General features: G+C 34.2%; 4 protein-coding genes across 5 annotated transcripts; 3 read left to right on the top strand and 1 right to left on the bottom strand.

The window, feature by feature from the left end:
* Window positions 1-136: 136 nt before the first annotated feature.
* LOC108206740 (uncharacterized) lies at window positions 137-1878 on the top strand. Its single transcript, XM_017377130.2, has 2 exons — window positions 137-470; window positions 1593-1878. The coding sequence occupies exons 1-2, from the start codon at window positions 159-161 to the stop codon at window positions 1773-1775; spliced, it is 495 nt and encodes a 164-aa protein (XP_017232619.1). The 5' UTR covers window positions 137-158; the 3' UTR covers window positions 1776-1878.
* A 1096-nt stretch (window positions 1879-2974) lies between these two features.
* LOC108206032 (urea-proton symporter DUR3) lies at window positions 2975-6583 on the top strand. The gene is made up of 9 exons (XM_017376194.2): window positions 2975-3353; window positions 3600-3707; window positions 3791-3886; window positions 4068-4150; window positions 4234-4454; window positions 4638-4906; window positions 5022-5260; window positions 5351-6000; window positions 6118-6583. Exons 1-9 carry the CDS (start codon window positions 3174-3176, stop codon window positions 6423-6425), a joined length of 2154 nt encoding a protein of 717 aa, XP_017231683.1. The 5' UTR covers window positions 2975-3173; the 3' UTR covers window positions 6426-6583.
* A 4057-nt stretch (window positions 6584-10640) lies between these two features.
* Window positions 10641-14453, top strand: LOC108205759 (uncharacterized). Its single transcript, XM_017375816.2, has 4 exons — window positions 10641-11482; window positions 12839-12894; window positions 12989-13181; window positions 13951-14453. Exons 1-4 carry the CDS (start codon window positions 10784-10786, stop codon window positions 14299-14301), a joined length of 1299 nt encoding a protein of 432 aa, XP_017231305.1. The 5' UTR covers window positions 10641-10783; the 3' UTR covers window positions 14302-14453.
* An 838-nt stretch (window positions 14454-15291) lies between these two features.
* On the bottom strand, window positions 15292-17050 carry LOC108208185 (acyl-CoA-binding protein). Of its 2 annotated transcripts, none has more exons than XM_017378686.2 (4): window positions 16943-17050; window positions 15882-15999; window positions 15709-15771; window positions 15292-15483 (listed from the first exon to the last, which is right to left on the bottom strand). In XM_017378686.2, exons 1-4 carry the CDS (start codon window positions 16952-16954, stop codon window positions 15413-15415), a joined length of 264 nt encoding a protein of 87 aa, XP_017234175.1. In that variant the 5' UTR covers window positions 16955-17050; the 3' UTR covers window positions 15292-15412. The 2 variants fall into 2 exon arrangements, with proteins under 2 accessions (XP_017234175.1, XP_017234176.1); XM_017378687.2 differs by lacking the exon at window positions 16943-17050 and adding an exon at window positions 16593-16614.
* Window positions 17051-17783: the final 733 nt, after the last annotated feature.

The following is a 17783-nucleotide window of genomic DNA, read 5'->3' as shown; positions in this document are numbered from 1 at the left end:
TTTAGCTATCAAATTAGTAATTAATTTGGAAAATGGAACTAGAAAGATACTACTCTCACTGTCAAAAATTCTCAACATATTATTTACAATAGAACTTGTTGTATTACCTTTAATAAATAAATAAATTAGAGAATTTTCTCATTTTTCTAATCTTACAAATGGCTGCTGCGGCGACGATATCGCCACTATATTTTCTCTTCCCTACCGCAAACACACGTCTCTCACTCTCACACTATCGCCTCCGCCGCACTTTCATGGCTTCTTCCGACGCCTCCGCCGGAGAAGTCGCCGCCGTGAGCGATGTGTTGGTTCAGTACATAGTTCTCCGGCGAGATTTGATTGACACTTGGCCGCTCGGGAGTGTAGTTACGCAGGGTTGCCATGCCGCTGTTGCTGCTGTCTGGGCCCACAAGGATGACGAGCATACACTGGAGTATTGTAGCCCCGATAATATCGATTCGATGCACAAGGTAATATAATTTATTGTAATTAAATTGTTTTCTTACATCAAGATATTTGAATTGTTGTGTGAATTGTAATGTGATTTAAGTATTTGACTTGAATTGATGATGTTTTATTGTATATTTTGCGAAATTAGTTACTGAAGTAGCTAGAGGTCTGCGTGTACATGTCGAATCTATAAAAGTTTTTATAATGTGATCATGATGGAGTTTAGAGAAGAAATGAGTTTGATCTGATATAGCATGTCTTATATATCAACCTTTTTAGTTTGTTTGTTATAGTACTTTATAGCGTAATTTGAAGTTAAAATTCCAAAAATAACACTCTCTCAAGAAATTGATCTATTTTAGCACATTTGAAATGCATTTGAGATATACATGACGAGTGACCTGAATTCCGTCAAGTAAAGAACATGCATTTTGCATTTCAAGTGTAACACATCCGTCAAATGCCTAGAACACATCTTACGCATCTCTTTTATCCTGTTTTAACACATTTTTTTGATTAAGGAAATTTTTTAACAGCATTTTGAGTTGTGTTTGTCGAGATATTTCAAGGCAGGTTTAGTTTGCCACATGTAAGTGCTAAAAGGCCAACCTTGTCAGATGTGCCAATATGGCCCTTGCCTCTCATTTCTGTGCAATTTTGCCCTTGTTTTGTTTAGCTATGACTACGAGTCTCTGACTTCAAGACTCACATTTAGCCTTCAGGATTAGTGAAAATGACAATGACATTAGAAGAGAAATAAGTTACTTCTCTAGAGGCTAAGGAATCTGGTAGTGATAGGCAGTAGTAGTTTGAGGTGGTGATGTAAGAGATGGAGGCATTGCACATTACAAGGTAATGGAGGATTTGATATTCTTTTGGCCAGTGATTCATATCTTGGCAATTAGAGAACTTTAAAATTGAAAATGTAAATAAATTATTGTCAAATGTAGGGTGTGCATGCCATGCGATATTCACACTTTGATTATTGAACTGGTCATGCCATCTTAGTGCTTTTGTGGAGGAGGTATTTGTATGAGTTGCAGGAAAAAGATGATAGTGTCACAAGTTTATAAATATTTTGTCTTATAAAGTGCTTCATACGTTGACAACAAAAATGATGCTAGTCTGCGTTGATTATTCAGGTTACACTTGAGGTGAAGGGGGAGCCCCAGATTAGGAACTTATCGGAGAAATTAGTAGCTGCTGGCATTGCCCACAAGCTGTGGATTGAACAACCTGAAAACATACCTTCATGTCTTGCTACAAAACCGTACCCCAAATCCGCCGTGTCTTCTTTCTTTAAAAAATTGAAACTGTGCAAGTGACAGCTTTGAAAGAATTATAAGATTCTTCGTAATGCAAAGCTTACCCTCAACTTTCCAATAACAGTTTTTTTATGTTGGTCTTAATTTTTCAACTTGTTTACAATCCCTGCGGTCTTTACATAGTGTGCCACATAATCATTACATTGTATACAAATGGAGGTAAGGATCAAATTTTATGCCATGTATATTTGTTACTCCTACCGAAGTACCGAACCATTTATAAGTGGTACCTCTCCGCCTCAATACAAAAGAAATGAGGCCATTTAAGATGGATGGAGTTAAATTGTGACGGAGGGAGTATTTTCTGGTCATTCTAGTGTTTGTGACTTGGTACAATCATGCCCCTCTTCTCTTGTGGAGGGAGTATTTTCCGGTCATTCTAGTGTTTCTGACTTGGCCTCCATAGTTCATACAATCATGCCCCTCTTCTCTTGTTAAAGATCGAGCGTTCGAATCTCAGTGGATGCATTGTTTGTTGTATTGGATAAGAACTATTACCAGCAAGCAGAAGTGCTGATATTTTGTTATTAGTACTCCTTCCGTCTCTTATTACTTTTTCTATTTGTCTTGGACACGTTTGCCAACACACGTTTTTTATCGTTAATATCTTTAATTTCATATTAATATTAAATAAAAAAACTTTATTGTATTAAAATACTCGTAAATACGAATCCAACAAGATCACTCATGATTATATTTGGTCTTATAGATTTGACATAAATTATGCATTTGTCTCATGTTATGAACAGTCCCGACATTTCAAATAGGAAAATTTTAAAGAAACAGAGGGAGTAACAAACAAGCACTCAGAAAATAATATTTTGAAATTTATTGCCCAAGCGAATACGTGGAATAGTTAGTGAGGAATAAAAGCAAATATACACTTCACTAGAACTTAAAATTTCTGTCACGTTTTTCTCGTTAAAAAACAATAGAAATAACATTTTCAGAAATTTTGACTAAGATACCACTTTTTAAAAGGAATTTCCATCTACACATAAATTTTCGAAATCTTCAAATTATAAGCATTCGAATTTTCAATCCTTTGTCCATTATTTTTGGAACCACTTGAGCTTTATCATTTTGCAAATCATATAATCTCGGCAGCTGGTGGGTCAGGCATTTGAAAATTCACAAAACGACGGAATCTCCCGTGGTTAACAAGTATATTGAATTTCCATGCTGAAGATTCTCCTATTATATCTCTGCCACTAGTTACATTGTTTGACTTGCATTCTATATACTGAATATACTTTATACTGTCAATAACAAAGCAAGTGTGATAACTGATAAGTCTTCTCTTAGCTGTGTTAAGCAACACCATCAACTTATAATCCAATCTGAAAATTCTGTTTGATGATCACTGCATCAGTCCATATCAGCACATAAGCTTTCCTGATGGCTAGAAACTGCCCTCCTTTCGATTTTTCGGGCGAGTATTACAGCTTTGATAAGGCAGCAGGAAGTTGTGTGAGACAGAGTAGTTTTTTTCAAGGCAAAGCTGTGTTGAATCAGAGTGTTGGCTATTCTGTAATTCTGGGATTTGGTGCCTTCTTTGCCCTCTTCACCTCGTTCTTGGTACGATATCCTCACATTTCTTTCTGATTTTATCTGAATTTTTTTTAATATTTTGTGTTAGTGACCCTATACTATGTAGCAGTATATTGACAGATATTTGAGTGTTAAGATCAAAAGCTATAGAATTTTCGCCTATTGTTTCAATTTTATGGTTATTTCTTTTGCACGAGTGAAGAATTTTTAAGTAGTTATTATGTGAAAAATAATTTTGATGCAAAGTACACTTGAACTTGCCTTCTGGAATAGGTGTGGCTGGAGAAGCGATACGTTGGATCACGCCTTACTTCAGAATGGTTTAATACAGCAGGAAGAAATGTGAAAACTGGACTCATTGCTAGTGTCATAGTGTCTCAGGTGACGATACTATCTAGTTCTACTTGGGAGGAATTTCCATGATTTTATAAGTCAACTGATATGTTTGCATTTACTTCTTGAAGTGGACTTGGGCTGCGACGATTCTACAAAGTTCCAATGTTGCCTGGCAGTATGGAGTTAGTGGTCCGTTCTGGTATGCTAGCGGCGCTACCATCCAGGCATGTTGAATCTATATGGTCCCTTGTTCTTGTCAATTAAAATTATATGTAGTACCCTTTGGATAACCATATTTTGTTATTATAATACTTTGTAAGATAGGTCACTTTAAGTTTCTCTTCTCATATATAGTGGAAGCTAGATGAATTCTGTTTCAATTCCTGATGCTAGTTCTATGAACAGGTACTCTTGTTTGGTGTAATGGCCATAGAAATCAAGAGAAAGGCTCCTCATGCCCATACCGTGTGTGAAATTGTGAAGGCTCGGTATGTTAAAGGTCTACAACAAGTTAAGTATATCCAAAATTTATCAAGATATGACTGATTTAAACAATTACACTTGTTTTCAGATGGGGGACTGCTGCTCATCTTGTATTTCTGTCTTTCTGCTTCTTGACAAATATCATTGTGACGGCTATGCTGCTTCTTGGCGGCTCTGCTGTTGTGAATGCTATCACAGGAGTTAATATATATGCTGCAAGTTTCCTGATACCGCTTGGTGTTATTGTCTACACCCTGGCTGGAGGATTAAAAGCCACGTTTTTGGCAAGCTACATACATTCTGTAATAGGTACATTTACTCTCTAATTTTCTCCTTCCACACTGGATTTATAGAAGTCGGCATAGATTAGCATTCTTCGAGCAAATATTTCTGTACTTCAATTTTTACAAGATACCAACTTCTCAATTGGACAAAAATATATGGAAGGGTCTCAAAATACAACTAACGAGCTTTACTTTTTATTTGATGCAGTGCATATTGTTTTAGTGATCTTTGTGTACCTAGTTTACACAGCCAGTAGCGAGCTTGGTAGCCCAGGAGCTGTATACAGACGTATTATGGAGGTATCAAGCAAATCAAGACTTTGTCAAGAGCCGGTGTCCCATGAAAGATTTGGACAATCATGCGGTCCAGTTAGTGGGAACTACAAAGGATCTTACCTGACAATGTTGAGCTCTGGGGGCCTTGTTTTTGGGATTATCAACATAGTAGGCAATTTTGGTACAGTTTTTGTCGATAATGTAAGTTCCTTCACCTTACAAATCAGTAATTCTATACAAACAGAATGCCCTTACTGCTAATGTTGGTTTCACAATGTTTGGTTCATTTTAAAATTTGTGAAGTGTTTGATTCTAGGGTTACTGGGTAAGCGCGATTGCAGCAAGACCTTCCTCAACTCATAAGGGCTACTTATTAGGTGGATTAGTTTGGTTTGCTGTCCCATTTTCTTTGGCAACAGCCCTTGGTCTAGGGGCACTAGCTCTTGATCTACCTCTAACTGCAAGTGAGGCTGGCCGTGGCCTTGTTCCTCCTGCTACAGCTATTGCCTTGATGGGAAAAGGAGGATCGGTTCTTCTTCTCACCATGCTTTTCATGTAAGTCAATATCACGGCTCTTTGCAGTTTCATTGTATCTGGTAGAAAGTCTATTCAAAGTTTGTTCTAACGTTTAAATTATGATGACAGGGCTGTGACATCTGCTGGATCATCAGAGCTAATAGCTGTCTCATCTCTATGCACCTATGACATATACCGGACTTATATAAATCCTAATGCTACAGGAAAACAGATCCTCAAAGTGTCAAGAGGGGTTGTTCTGGGCTTTGGATGTTTTATGGGAATTCTTGCAGTAATATTGAACAAGGCCGGCGTGTCTCTGTCATGGATGTACCTTGCAATGGGAGTCTTCATCGGCTCAGCAGTTATTCCCATAGTTTTCATGCTTTTGTGGAGAAAAGCAAACGCAATAGGTGCCATACTAGGGGCAATAATAGGATGTGTCCTCGGTGTTATTGTCTGGTTGTCGGTTGCAAGCATAGAGTATGGTAGAATAAATCTTGACACTACTGGTAGAAATGCACCAATGCTTGCTGGAAACCTTGTTTCTATACTTACTAGTGGCGCTGTTCATGCCATATGTAGCTTCATGTGGCCTCAAAACTACGATTGGGATACGACTAAGAAAATATCAATGGTTGAAAAGGACAAGACTGAACTGCCATCTGATGAATTCAAGGAGGAAAAGCTGATCAGAGCTAAAACGTGGATAGTCAAATGGGGTATTGGTTTTACCATTGTGATTGTTATATTGTGGCCTTTGCTTTCACTGCCTGCAGGTAATAATCTACGCTCTGCACAAATTATTCGACCAAATTTGTTTATACTAATATTTTGAGAAGTCGAAGAGAAAAGCTATGAAATATTTCTTATAACAAGAAATTGAACTTGTGCAGGGGAGTTCAGCAAGGGATACTTTACATTCTGGGCCGTCATTGCCATAGCCTGGGGTACCATTGGATCAGCTGTAATCATAGCTTTACCATTGATCGAAAGCTGGAAAACAATAGAAAGCGTTTGTCTTGGCATGTTTACAAATGACAGGCTGATGGAAAAGATTGATGAACTAAATTTGAAGCTGAATACGATCATGTTGTCGGTACCAGAAGCCGAGAGAATCTATCTGCTTGAAAAAGAGAAAGCTAAGAAGAACGACGCATCTGAGAATATTAGCCAAACCATTGATGCTGAGAGCAAGTACTAAGTGCAACAGCAAGTAAATTGTTCCGTAGGCATTTGAAATGGCAACATAACTTTAGTATGTTGTGTTTGTAAATAATTGTTGCAGATATATGTCGTCAATATTTCGTTAAATAACACAAACTCCGTCGCTGCAGGTCGGAAATGGGGTTACTAGGAGCATCTCCGACCATTGAAAACCTTTAGCTAAAATTCGAGTTGGCATACCAAAAATAAAAAATATACCGAAAAACTCACATTTAGGGATGGCAATCGGGTCGGATCGGGTCGGGTTTCATGAAATCCATATCCAATCCGTTATATTTCGGGTCGGATCGGGTTCGGGTTTGGATATTAAAATGTAAAATCCAAATCCAATCCGTCGGGTTTTTTCGGGTTTCGGATCGGATTCGGGTTTTAACCGGATATCTTAAAGAATATTTTAAAATAAAAAAATTATAAACCTGTCTAAACTATGATAATTAAGTATTTTTTTTTAAAAATTAGGATTATTGGATGAGATTCTATTTGTTTGAATTAGAATAATATAAACTTAAACCACATTAATTTTCAGTATTACCAATATACAATATATTTTATACAATTATTACTAATGAAGTATTTGTCTTAAATAGAATCCCTAATTCCTTTAACCTAATCTATTGATATTGAGATTATTATATCACATTCATCAAAAAAAATTAAATAACATATATACACACACACACACACAGACATTCATATTAAATTATATATAACATATAACATATATATATATATATATATATATATATATAATATTCGGGTTTTTTTTCGGGTTTCGGGTTCGGATCGGGTTCGGATAGTATTTCGGGTTTCGGATCGGGTTTCAGATCGGTAGAGGTCATATCCATATCCAAATCCAAAAAATTTCGGGTACAAAAATTAAATCCATATCCAAATCCAAATCCAAAAAATCGGGTTCGGTATATCCAAATATTCGGGTTTCGGATCGGGTATCCGTCGGATCGGATTATTTTGCCATCCCTACTCACATTCCAACCAAATGTAGCTGTTGGCTATAATTTTAACCAACCTCTTATGTATGGCTAAATTCGTCGAACCTCTACGGGTCTGCAAGAAATATGTAGAAAAATTGCACTTCATTTATTACCATATTGAACTGATATATTTTATTTTAACAATCTAAAATATTAATAACACTATTGTTAAATTAAAACCAACTAATATAACCAATATCATTGAAACACAATCTCTTACCAGCATGCAATGCAGTAATGCAAGAGTTGATGCAATGTAAGAGGGGGCGTTGATGCAATGTAAGAGGGGAAGAGTAATGCACACTGGTTAGAGCATCTCCAACTCATCAAAAACATTAGCTAAAATTCATTAAATCATATCATAAATAAAAATTATAGATAATGTGTGAAATTTGCTCCACTCCAACCACACATAACCTTTGTCTAAGAATATAGTCAACCAATTCATGTTGGCTATATTTGGCCAACCACTACATGTTGTAGTAATATTTGTAGCAAGATTTCATATCATTTATTACCATATGATAATATACATTCTATTTATAACAACTTAAAAGAATAATAACTTACTATTTCTGAAATATAATCAACCAATATAGTCAGTATCATCGAAGTAAAATGACTTACCACTTCGACAAATTTTACATAATGTTTTACAGGTTCAATTTAGCTAAACACTTCTGGCCAACAACATTGGAGATACTTCTACTGCGAGAGGAGAGTAATGTAAGACGGTTTGGGGTTACTGATGGTGCAAGGTGACTTCTTACCCGCAAATAGCAGACTGATACTTCATGAGAAACAAAGTTATGTGATTATTAATAATTATTAATCATTAATTTAAATATGTAAATTAAATTATTAAATACAATTTTTTTTATTTACAAGATATCACGACTTAAAAATAATTTTAAAGTAAAATGTATCATGCAACATGACGGTGTATCGATATGAGTACTAAAAAGGTGTATCATTTATATTTAGTATCCTCATATATCCTTAAACTAAATTATTTTAATCATTAAGAAATCTTCATACCATTTTTACAGAAAAGTACAATTATTCTCTTATTTTATTTGACAAATAATACAAGTTATATATAGATACGAATCATGTAAATTAGTAGTGATATGTTATGCATGAAGGTAAATTAGTCATCATCGCTGGGACTCGAGTGAACATACAAATTGTGAAATACAATGTTATTGCTTTTTTCGTTGTTTTTTGACTAATATGGCTTATAGCCTTACAATTTGAGTATCTGTTCTAAGATAATCTCGAGGTGAGCCAGAGTCGAACCCAGGACCTGGGCCAACAGAGGATAAACCCTTAACCACTTGGGTTTCGTTGTTTTTAATTATGAAATTTCGTTAAATTTATAACTTTTTTACCCGGGATAAGTTTATAATTTACCGGTATGCATATATGACAATCTTAAATAATATAGTATAAGTGTATTAGACGATGACTAACTTACAAATTATGAGAAAAATGCTTGCAATAAAATTGATCCAAATGAAATCACTGAAAATCAGAAAATGAGTTAATATTAATCTGAAATTTTGATAAATTAAACTGTTTTTATTGGTTTGAACTATGAGTTTAAAATGAACGGAAAAAATCAATCGAACCAACCCGATTAATTAAATATAATTACATAATTTAGATTAATTTTTAATATTAATAAAAATTAATTAATCATGTAATAGGTCATTGTTAATAATTTACGCATATATTTAATAGGAACCGGGTCTGACAATTAAAATAGAGACACCCAATCTATTAAAACACTCTTGTTGTTTTTCACGATATTTTATTACGTATAAATAATATCTCATTTTGATTTCACGTGAATTTTAAATAAAATATCATAGAGTTAACATATAGTCTTTTTATTATATTAGATATAACATAATTATATTACCTCTTGAAATTTATTTACAAAAATAACTTTCAATATTTTTAAAAATATCATTTTTTTTATAAATTATTTACAAAAATACGACTTGCAACTTCTGCAACTTCATTTGCAACAACAATTGACAACAGTTGCAACGACTTGCAACTTCTGCAACCTCGTTTGCAACACCATTTGCATTGCAAATGAGAAATTTCATTTGCAACTTATGCAACTTCATTTGCAATTGTTGCAAACTGAGGTTGCAGAAATTGCAAGTCGTATTTTTGTAAATAATTTGGAAAAAAATTGTATTTTTTTAAAAAAATTAACTTAACAGTATTTTTGTAAATAATTTCTAAAAAGTTGGAATATTTATAAATATACCAACTTTTTAGAAATTATTTACAAAAATACTGTTAAGTTAATTTTTTTAAAAAAATACAATTTTTTTCCAAATTATTTACAAAAATACGATTTGCAACTTCTGCAACCTCTTTTGCAACCTTAGTTTGCAACGATTGCAAATGAAGTTGCATAAGTTGCAAATGAAATTTCTCATTTGCAACTGTTGCAAATGGTGTTGCAAACGAGGTTGCAGAAGTTGCAACTGTTGTTGCAAATGAAGTTGCAGAAGTTGCAAGTCGTATTTTTGTAAATAATTTATAAAAAATGATAATTTTAAAAATATTGAAAGTTATGTTTGCAAAAAATTTCAAGAGGTTAGGCAGTTATGAAAAAAGCCCAATACAAAATCAAATTCAAATTCACTCATTTTTTTATATAAATATGAAGTATATTTATTTTCAACTAGTCAAATCCGGATTATAATCTAAATTATTCGAATTCGTTTCAACGCCGCATTATCATTGAATGATTTAACACCTACTCATTCCGTCCCATCGTCTCATTTTAACTGCTTTTGACTTTTTTACACGTAGTTTAAGGTGTTAAAAAAATCACATCTAAACATAATTTTAAACATAATTATTCTTCATAAAAATTATATCAAATAAAAGTTTAAAATCTAAACTTTTATTTGATATAAGAATTGAATTTTTTTTCGTAGATATTGTTTTTCTTACACGTGTCAAAACATCAGTTAAAATATGAGGGAGGGAGTATTCCATTTTTTTAATACCACAAACTCTACAACTGTTTTTATACTTCATTTATTGAGGAAACAATTGAATTAACAAGGTGTTTATTTATTGCTGTGTATTAAGTTTGTCTGATTCTGATCTACTTACCCAAGAAAGGAGAGACAAAAAGTTCTACCGTTATTACATAAACACTAAACATTTCAAATCACTCTATATATACATACACACACATCTATATCTAACACACATTATCAAGATCACTCTCAAAACATCTCAAGTGACCCACAACAGCAAAGCTACAGAAACTAACTCAAACCCATCTTAATCTCTAACTGTTTGAGCAATGGCTGCTGAAAAAACCCAAGAATATCATCAAGAAATTCAAGAAAACCCCTCTTTAAACCAAGAAAAAAAGGACATTTTTTCATCATATTTAGGTCTAAGCTTTGCAGTCTTTCTTGGGTCTCTCCCAAAATCGAGTCTTTCACTAATCCCATCTCTTCAGTCTAGAAATAAGTCACTTTTGTTGAAGCTTCACCAAGCTGAAGCTGAGCTTAAAGAAGTTTATTCTAGAAGAAAAGAGGACTCAAAAGCGAATGCTAGAGTGGTTGAGATCTTTGCTAGCCATAGACATGCTTGGCAACAAGAGGAGAAGAGACTGCTTCATGAGATTGATGTGAATGCTGAAGAGATTGCTCATTTGAGAGCTAAGCTTGAGGAATTTGAGAAATCTGAGGTGGGGTTTAAGTCTAATATGGAGGATTTGAAGAGGGAAATTTATGAGAGGGATGAGATGTTGAATTTTATGTCAAAAAGGTCTTCGGAAATGCAGGATTATGAGGTGGATTTGGGGTCAAGGTTTGGGAAACTTAGGGTTTCAGATGGGGTTGATTCTTTGGAGGAGTGTTTTGTGGATAATAGAGGCGGCCTTCATAATTTGGATGAATTGACTGGTGGGTATGTGCAGTCTGGTAATGACTTTGATTCCAACTTTTCGAATTTGAGCTCCAAGTTTTGGGCTGAAAGAGCAACTCCTTGGCAGGTCCGTAACATCTTGATTTTCCTCAATTGCTTAGTTGTGATTAAAATCTCAATTGTCTATATACTACATTTTGTTTGCTTTTTGGTATGTTTTACTTTCTCATTATTGGGCTCTGTTTCATCATTCATGACCAATCGTGCTATATCAGTATGATGGGATATTTCATTCATCAAAAAGTATTGCGGAGTTGCTTAGTATTAGATGAGTTTTGATTATATATATGGAGGAACATTTGGTACAGGAATGAATATTCCATTGATTCTGTTTTTAAGTTTGGACATTGGTTTGAGCAAGTTTCTTGTAAGATTAACTTGTAGTGAATATTATATATCTAAATTCTGTTATGGTATATTCATATTTCCTATTGAAGTTGTTGATTATATTTTAGTTAGTTATATTTCACTTAAAAAATGTGGTTGCTCTTTTATTTCTTAACTCTAATTTAATCTGTTTAATAGAGTGACATTAAAAAAATACATGTTTCTCTAATCTCTAGTATTTCGTCTTTTTCGGTTTGCCCTATCTATGTATCCCATGTTACTTGGAACAAGAAATGATATCATTAGAGGAAGAAAGGAGCTTGCAGCAGATATCTTGAACAGTTTGGAGATATTTTGAACTGTTTCGTGCCCATACATTGTTCTTTAGCTGTAATGATTCTGTGAATTACCACAAGTTCAGTGTTTCTGTTATTCTTCATTGTCACTGGACCACCCATACAGCGTGATCTTTGTTTTTCTGTCATCCAACTACTACTTTGATTTTCTTTGGAGCCCATTATTGCTTATTTTGGTAGGATATATTGTGAAACCTAAAAGAAGTGCATCTTCTTTCCGTATCAGTGTAAAAACTGTTTGGTGGGTCATCCACCAAATTTAGTTGGCACTCATGTGATGTTCAATATGAGAGGCCTGAATTTACGGAGTTTGTTATGTGATGATCTTTTCGATAGTCTAGTCTACTATGGACGTATATGTTCATAATTCACCGTCCTCTGTTTTGTTGTTCTTTACATTCATCCTTGAGTTGTCTAATTTTTATGAGCTGTCATCACGGAATCCTCTTAACTTTATTATAATTCTGCTCCAGTAACATTTATGAAATCATGACTTATCGTTTAAAAGAAAGAAAGATTCGTGACTGACTCTTCTGATGGGACTTATCCACGTAGAAATTAATGGTTGGACCCAAAACTTTATCGTCTATTTCCAATCTATTATTTGATAGCACTGAATTGTCATGATGAATGTCTTGTGTGATGTATCGTCACTGAATATTCATATTTTACAGAAGGCCGGACGATTATATTCTTCTTATGGCTAAGTATCTTTTTGTTACTGCTGCTTATTCTTGTAGGACTTACAGTACGAATCACCTGAATCTGTATATCATTTGAAGCATTTTGTTGCAAGGTAAATATGACTTTTCTAGGAGTGAATCTTATGTAAACTATACTTGCTCACCGTGATGCAACTTATACAAGAATACAAATGTTTTTTTGTTCAGAAGAGAGTCCCCGTGGAAAATGGAAGGGGAGTCTACCGGAATTTCTGCAAAACTAAAGTTACTTGAGCAAGAGCTGCTAAATTTAGAAAGAGTCGGAAAAAATGATTTGTCTAAGGTGCCATCACTGATGCGGAAGCAGGCTAAAAGATATCAAACTCTTGCAGGAAAGATTGATGATCTTTGTCGAAGAATGGTACCGCTTTTTTGTTTTAAAGCTTTATAATGTGCATCATATCTTCTGATCCTTGATCAGTTCTGGAAGCGTATTAGTTCTTTTCATCTACTAAAATTTGTGTTTGAAATCTGCAAGTATAATTTAGCTTATAAATTTAAAACTTTTCGATTAAGCATGCAAGTGAATTATATCTGTATACTCGCTTAAACTGAATTAGACTGAAAGGTTTTTTCATATGCATATGCCAGCTGTGATACCGTATATCTATCTGAATATCAAATTATTACAATACATAATATATGTAATCTCAATAAAATTGCTTTTTATTGATAGGTTTTTTATGTAGTTCTGTAACTTTATGATTGTAGGCACACAATGCATTATTTAAGTGATGCTTTGTTTTATATATGCTAGCCTTTACTGATTGAAGAAGTTTTGAAGAGAATCAATAATTGCTATATATGTGCATTTTGCTTTCCCACCATGTAATACTGATTCAGCAAATCTCTGAAAAAAGTAATTTTAAAGCAGCTGATTGCTTATCTTGGCATCTTAAAGTTTCTGCTTGGGACCAACAGATATAGGTAGCATCTGAATGGCATGCATTTTGCTGTACAAAGTACCATATTTTTGCAGTGAATATATTCCCTCCTTGGCTCCTCCCCCACATACAGCGGAACTCATGCAAGAAATCATTGGACCTTGGTTGAATCACTGATATATAATATTTCCGTCAATATTTGAATTATTTACACTCCTAAAAGTTAAAATGATGTTTTATAAGCAGGCAAGTGATCAATGTGAAGCCGACCTTAGTCCAGAATTCCGGACACGAAGGCAGACCGAGTTCTTGCTGGAAGCATTTCGACTCCAGCAACGTGGATCAGAAACTGGGCAAAAGCTTTTAGCGCTTCAAACCGAGACAGGAAAGAGTTGTTTTGGCGACGCACTGGAGAGCCAGGCCCAACTGGCCACAAGTCGGTCAATAGGTTCGATAAAAAACAACTTCAGAGAAATCCAGAGGAACTTGGAGATATGGTTGGCCAGAATCATAGGTGATGTGGAAGGTTCGCTTGCAAGAGACGGGGCTTCAAGATTAAAGGAATACAATGCTTCAAGATATCCTTTTGGTCAATAGAAAGATGAATACTTCTTTTTTGGAACCTTGATAACAAGTATATCTCATCTTTGGTTATGTAGTAATGTAATCATCTAAGCTCTAGTCTTGTGCAGGAATATGATGACTTCATTTGTAAAAATGCATTGTTTTAAGGGTAATTTTGATCTCAAGTGACTCAAAGTCCTTTTGCCTATTTCAACATTATCCGGGTAGCCCTTGACCTTGAGGTCAGAAACCCCAGCTAGCAAATCTTATTTTTCTGTTACGAAGTCGTTTTTTTAACCTTGTTGTCGAATTTATTTTTTAAACTTAAATGTTTGACAGAGGTTTTACAATTTATAATATGGTAATGAAATCACTAATTTATGATTTATCGAATCTAAAATTAATAAAGAACTTCCTATAACATCTTGATAATTACTAGCAGTGTCTTCGTTATTGTAGTTTTTGGCAGAAATATTGTTTGAACAATCTTTGACGGGTCTGGGTCAATGGTATGCTAATTGCTATGGAAGGCTTATATAACATATTGATACTATGTTGATACTATATAGTATACTGAATTTGCACTGGATGATGCATTCGAACGGGTAATATTATAACAAAATTTTGATTATGTTCAGGCTTCTTTTCAAACTTTAACAAGTAAATATTCGTTTCACTAGTCAAGCTAATTGGACAGATAAATATCCATTTATGCCTTCCAACTTGAAAAACTGTTGAACATGTAAATACTCATTTCAGGAAAAAATGCCGGGCATGACGAAATTTTGTTATAATCCTGTAAGTTGGATGCATCATTAAACAGTCCAGAATCAATATATAAAAAGTGGTCTTCATATAACTTAACTCTATTATACTAACCCTTCCCTGGAATACACATGCCACCCATCTTTGAAATGTAGTTCTAAGATGATAAGAAATTAAAAAGTTCATTAACCTTAATTTACTGTCATTTTAAGCAGCTCAAATGTATAACCTTATGTAGACTAAGATGATACAACCGGATAGTAGTAGTAAAATGTATTCAATCAGAAAGGTTTGACATGAAATACAGGTAGCAGAACCTCCTATAAATGATTCATTATTTATGTTATTGTTTGCATGTCCAGAAACAGATTAAATGAGATCAAGTAGCTTCCTCCAGCAGCTGCTTTACCTTGGTAATATAATCACTCATAGCTTCATCCTTGGATTTTCCTGCGAAAAGTATGCGGGATTCAACGACAGATATTAAAGGAAATCATGTGGATCGAACTCTATAAACTATAAAACCCCGAATCCGTAGGATGATTGGATCAACAAGCGTTCCAGTACACAAGGTCATCATTAAAGGCAATATATTGCAAAAACATGAGCACAATAAAATGATCACAGAATTAAAAGATCAAACGACTACAAACTGAATGTGTTGGTTTCGATTACCTTCAACAGCCTTCCATGCATCCCACTTTGCTCTGTCCCTCATGTTGAAAATACCAGGACGGCCTGCAAGATCAGAAGCAAGGTGCACAAGTGAGTGCGAGAAAATAAGGGAAACAGGCTAAATATCGCCATTATCAGCCTTAATTGCGATACATTCATAAGCTTATACTAACTAGTATTCACTGTTCCCACTGTGGCTTGCTTATACAATCCATACAGTATAAGCTTGTTCTCGTTCGTGGTACTCTCTGGCAAGGTCTTAGCCTTCTCAGCATGCTCCTCGAATTCCTCCTGCAGATCCAAACATACGAAACTCTAAAAATATGAAGCAAATGATCCGAGGTTTATACTATGATTCAGACAACCAAAACCAGTTAAACTCATTCGGGTAAAGAGGCTCCAAGCATACAAAAACTAAAATGAAACAGATTGGAGGATCATACTCCATAGTCTAAACAGAGTCCCCTCCTAAACCGAGCTCTGATACTATACTAAGAACCCGCTCATCTAAAACTTTAAGATGCTAAAGAAAGGCCCCAACAGGATTTTATACGCTTCAACGACAACAATTACATAAAATCAAGTAACCTAAAAAGTAAACTCCTTTGCTTCTAAACACAATCAAGGATGGATCCTACTGGACCCTTTCTTTATTTAAATAAATCACTCCACAACCGCAACCCTTACAGCCTTGCTGAATCTGTCAAGAACAATCACGAACAACAACTATACGCCGGCTAAAAAACAATCTAAACACGCTATAGTTAAGCATTAAATTTCTTTATAGCAGAACCTAGATAACTAAATACCCTTACATATAAGTTAATTTTTATTCATTTAACGAGATTATTCGTTGATCGAATATTCATTTATCAAGGTTCTACCATAGATAAAGCTCAATACAAACTGCAACAAACAAACAAGCAGAAAACATAAATTAAGCAACACACAGGGACACACAAAAAGTACTCCCTCCGTCCCCCTGAGTTGTATACATTGGGGGACGGGGACGCGGCACGGACTTTAATGCTCCTGTAAAGTGTAGTTGTGTAATTTATTTTTAAATTTTTTTTTTCTTAATTAAAGTTTGGATGTTATATTTTATTCAGAAAAAGAAAATCTCAAAAATAAGTTACGGAACTATATTATAAGAGCATTGAAATGCGTGTCGAGCAGTTGAAAAGAAACGTATACAATTAAATGGGATGAAATATGGGTTGTGTAGAGGACATACCTGCAAAACCATTTTGCGTGCAATGGAAAATAAGTGTGTGTGTGTATGTAAGTTGGCTTTATAACAAGTTTTGTAGCGTTACAAGTTGATTAACACAAAAAGTTTAACAGCGTCGTTTTTAAGCATGAATAAAAAAGAAAACCTCATAAAACGATTAAAAAAAGATAATTAATTAAATATAAATTAAAAAATATATATAAAAGAAATCATTTCTAGACAAATCACTCATCCTTTTATATATGACTCATTCTTTATACGACATTTAATCACTTAAGACTCGCTCCGTATCAACTAAATCCATTCCGGACACATCAGAGTATCATCAAAACTCTAAATGGATCTTGAACATGCTCCGGATAGTGTTAAAAATCAAAATTTGATTCTATCATGGTCTCGCAAGACCCACCTCAATCCTACTATATTTCACTTAGGCTGTGGACATGCCTCCTCAGTGTCCATTCCCGTTTATAAAACCCTCCTCGTTTTACTTAATTGTATAGATTTATATTTTAACGATTTATATTGGAGTAGGATAATGATTTTTACCAATCTCATTTATTATCAAAATTTTCATAATTATTTTCAATTGTTTAAAACTATTATTTAAATTGATAATGATTTTATTGAGATTAATTAAGAATACTTGTGCGAGACAAGAAGAAATAGACTAAAAGTCTAGTGCTGTTACAAATTGCTATGTTGTCAGGCAAAAGTACTGTTAGGTAAAAAAAGTGTTGTCGTAGAAATCAGATAATCGTTTGGTAATTTCTCTTATGTGTGCTTATTTTGAGTTATAATATAAAAGAATAATATTTTTAGTGAGGCTTGATAGAAACATGGC

This window comes from Daucus carota, chromosome 2 (assembly GCF_001625215.2).
Source record: "Daucus carota subsp. sativus chromosome 2, DH1 v3.0, whole genome shotgun sequence".
Classification (NCBI taxonomy): Eukaryota; Viridiplantae; Streptophyta; class Magnoliopsida; order Apiales; family Apiaceae; genus Daucus; species Daucus carota.
Note: the sequence above shows the minus strand (reverse complement) of the source record. Positions and strands in the feature narration are given on the sequence as shown.

What these genes read in the sequence shown, in the direction of transcription:
- LOC108206740 (XM_017377130.2), top strand. Translation starts at nt 159, where the DNA reads ATGGCTGCTGCGGCGACGATATCGCCACTATATTTTCTCTTCCCTACC. An exon ending in ATATCGATTCGATGCACAAG is followed by an intron (nt 471 to 1,592) that starts GTAATATAATTT and finishes TTGATTATTCAG; the next exon opens with GTTACACTTGAGGTGAAGGG.
- LOC108206032 (XM_017376194.2), top strand. Translation starts at nt 3,174, where the DNA reads ATGGCTAGAAACTGCCCTCCTTTCGATTTTTCGGGCGAGTATTACAGC. An exon ending in TGTGAAATTGTGAAGGCTCG is followed by an intron (nt 4,151 to 4,233) that starts GTATGTTAAAGG and finishes ACTTGTTTTCAG; the next exon opens with ATGGGGGACTGCTGCTCATC. An exon ending in CTTCTCACCATGCTTTTCAT is followed by an intron (nt 5,261 to 5,350) that starts GTAAGTCAATAT and finishes TTATGATGACAG; the next exon opens with GGCTGTGACATCTGCTGGAT.
- LOC108205759 (XM_017375816.2), top strand. Translation starts at nt 10,784, where the DNA reads ATGGCTGCTGAAAAAACCCAAGAATATCATCAAGAAATTCAAGAAAAC. An exon ending in AAAGAGCAACTCCTTGGCAG is followed by an intron (nt 11,483 to 12,838) that starts GTCCGTAACATC and finishes TTATTCTTGTAG; the next exon opens with GACTTACAGTACGAATCACC. An exon ending in TTGAAGCATTTTGTTGCAAG is followed by an intron (nt 12,895 to 12,988) that starts GTAAATATGACT and finishes TTTTTTGTTCAG; the next exon opens with AAGAGAGTCCCCGTGGAAAA.
- LOC108208185 (XM_017378686.2), bottom strand. An exon ending in AGTGGGAACAGTGAATACTA is followed by an intron (nt 15,772 to 15,881) that starts GTTAGTATAAGC and finishes CTGATCTTGCAG; the next exon opens with GCCGTCCTGGTATTTTCAAC. An exon ending in TGCATGGAAGGCTGTTGAAG is followed by an intron (nt 15,484 to 15,708) that starts GTAATCGAAACC and finishes TACTTTTCGCAG; the next exon opens with GAAAATCCAAGGATGAAGCT.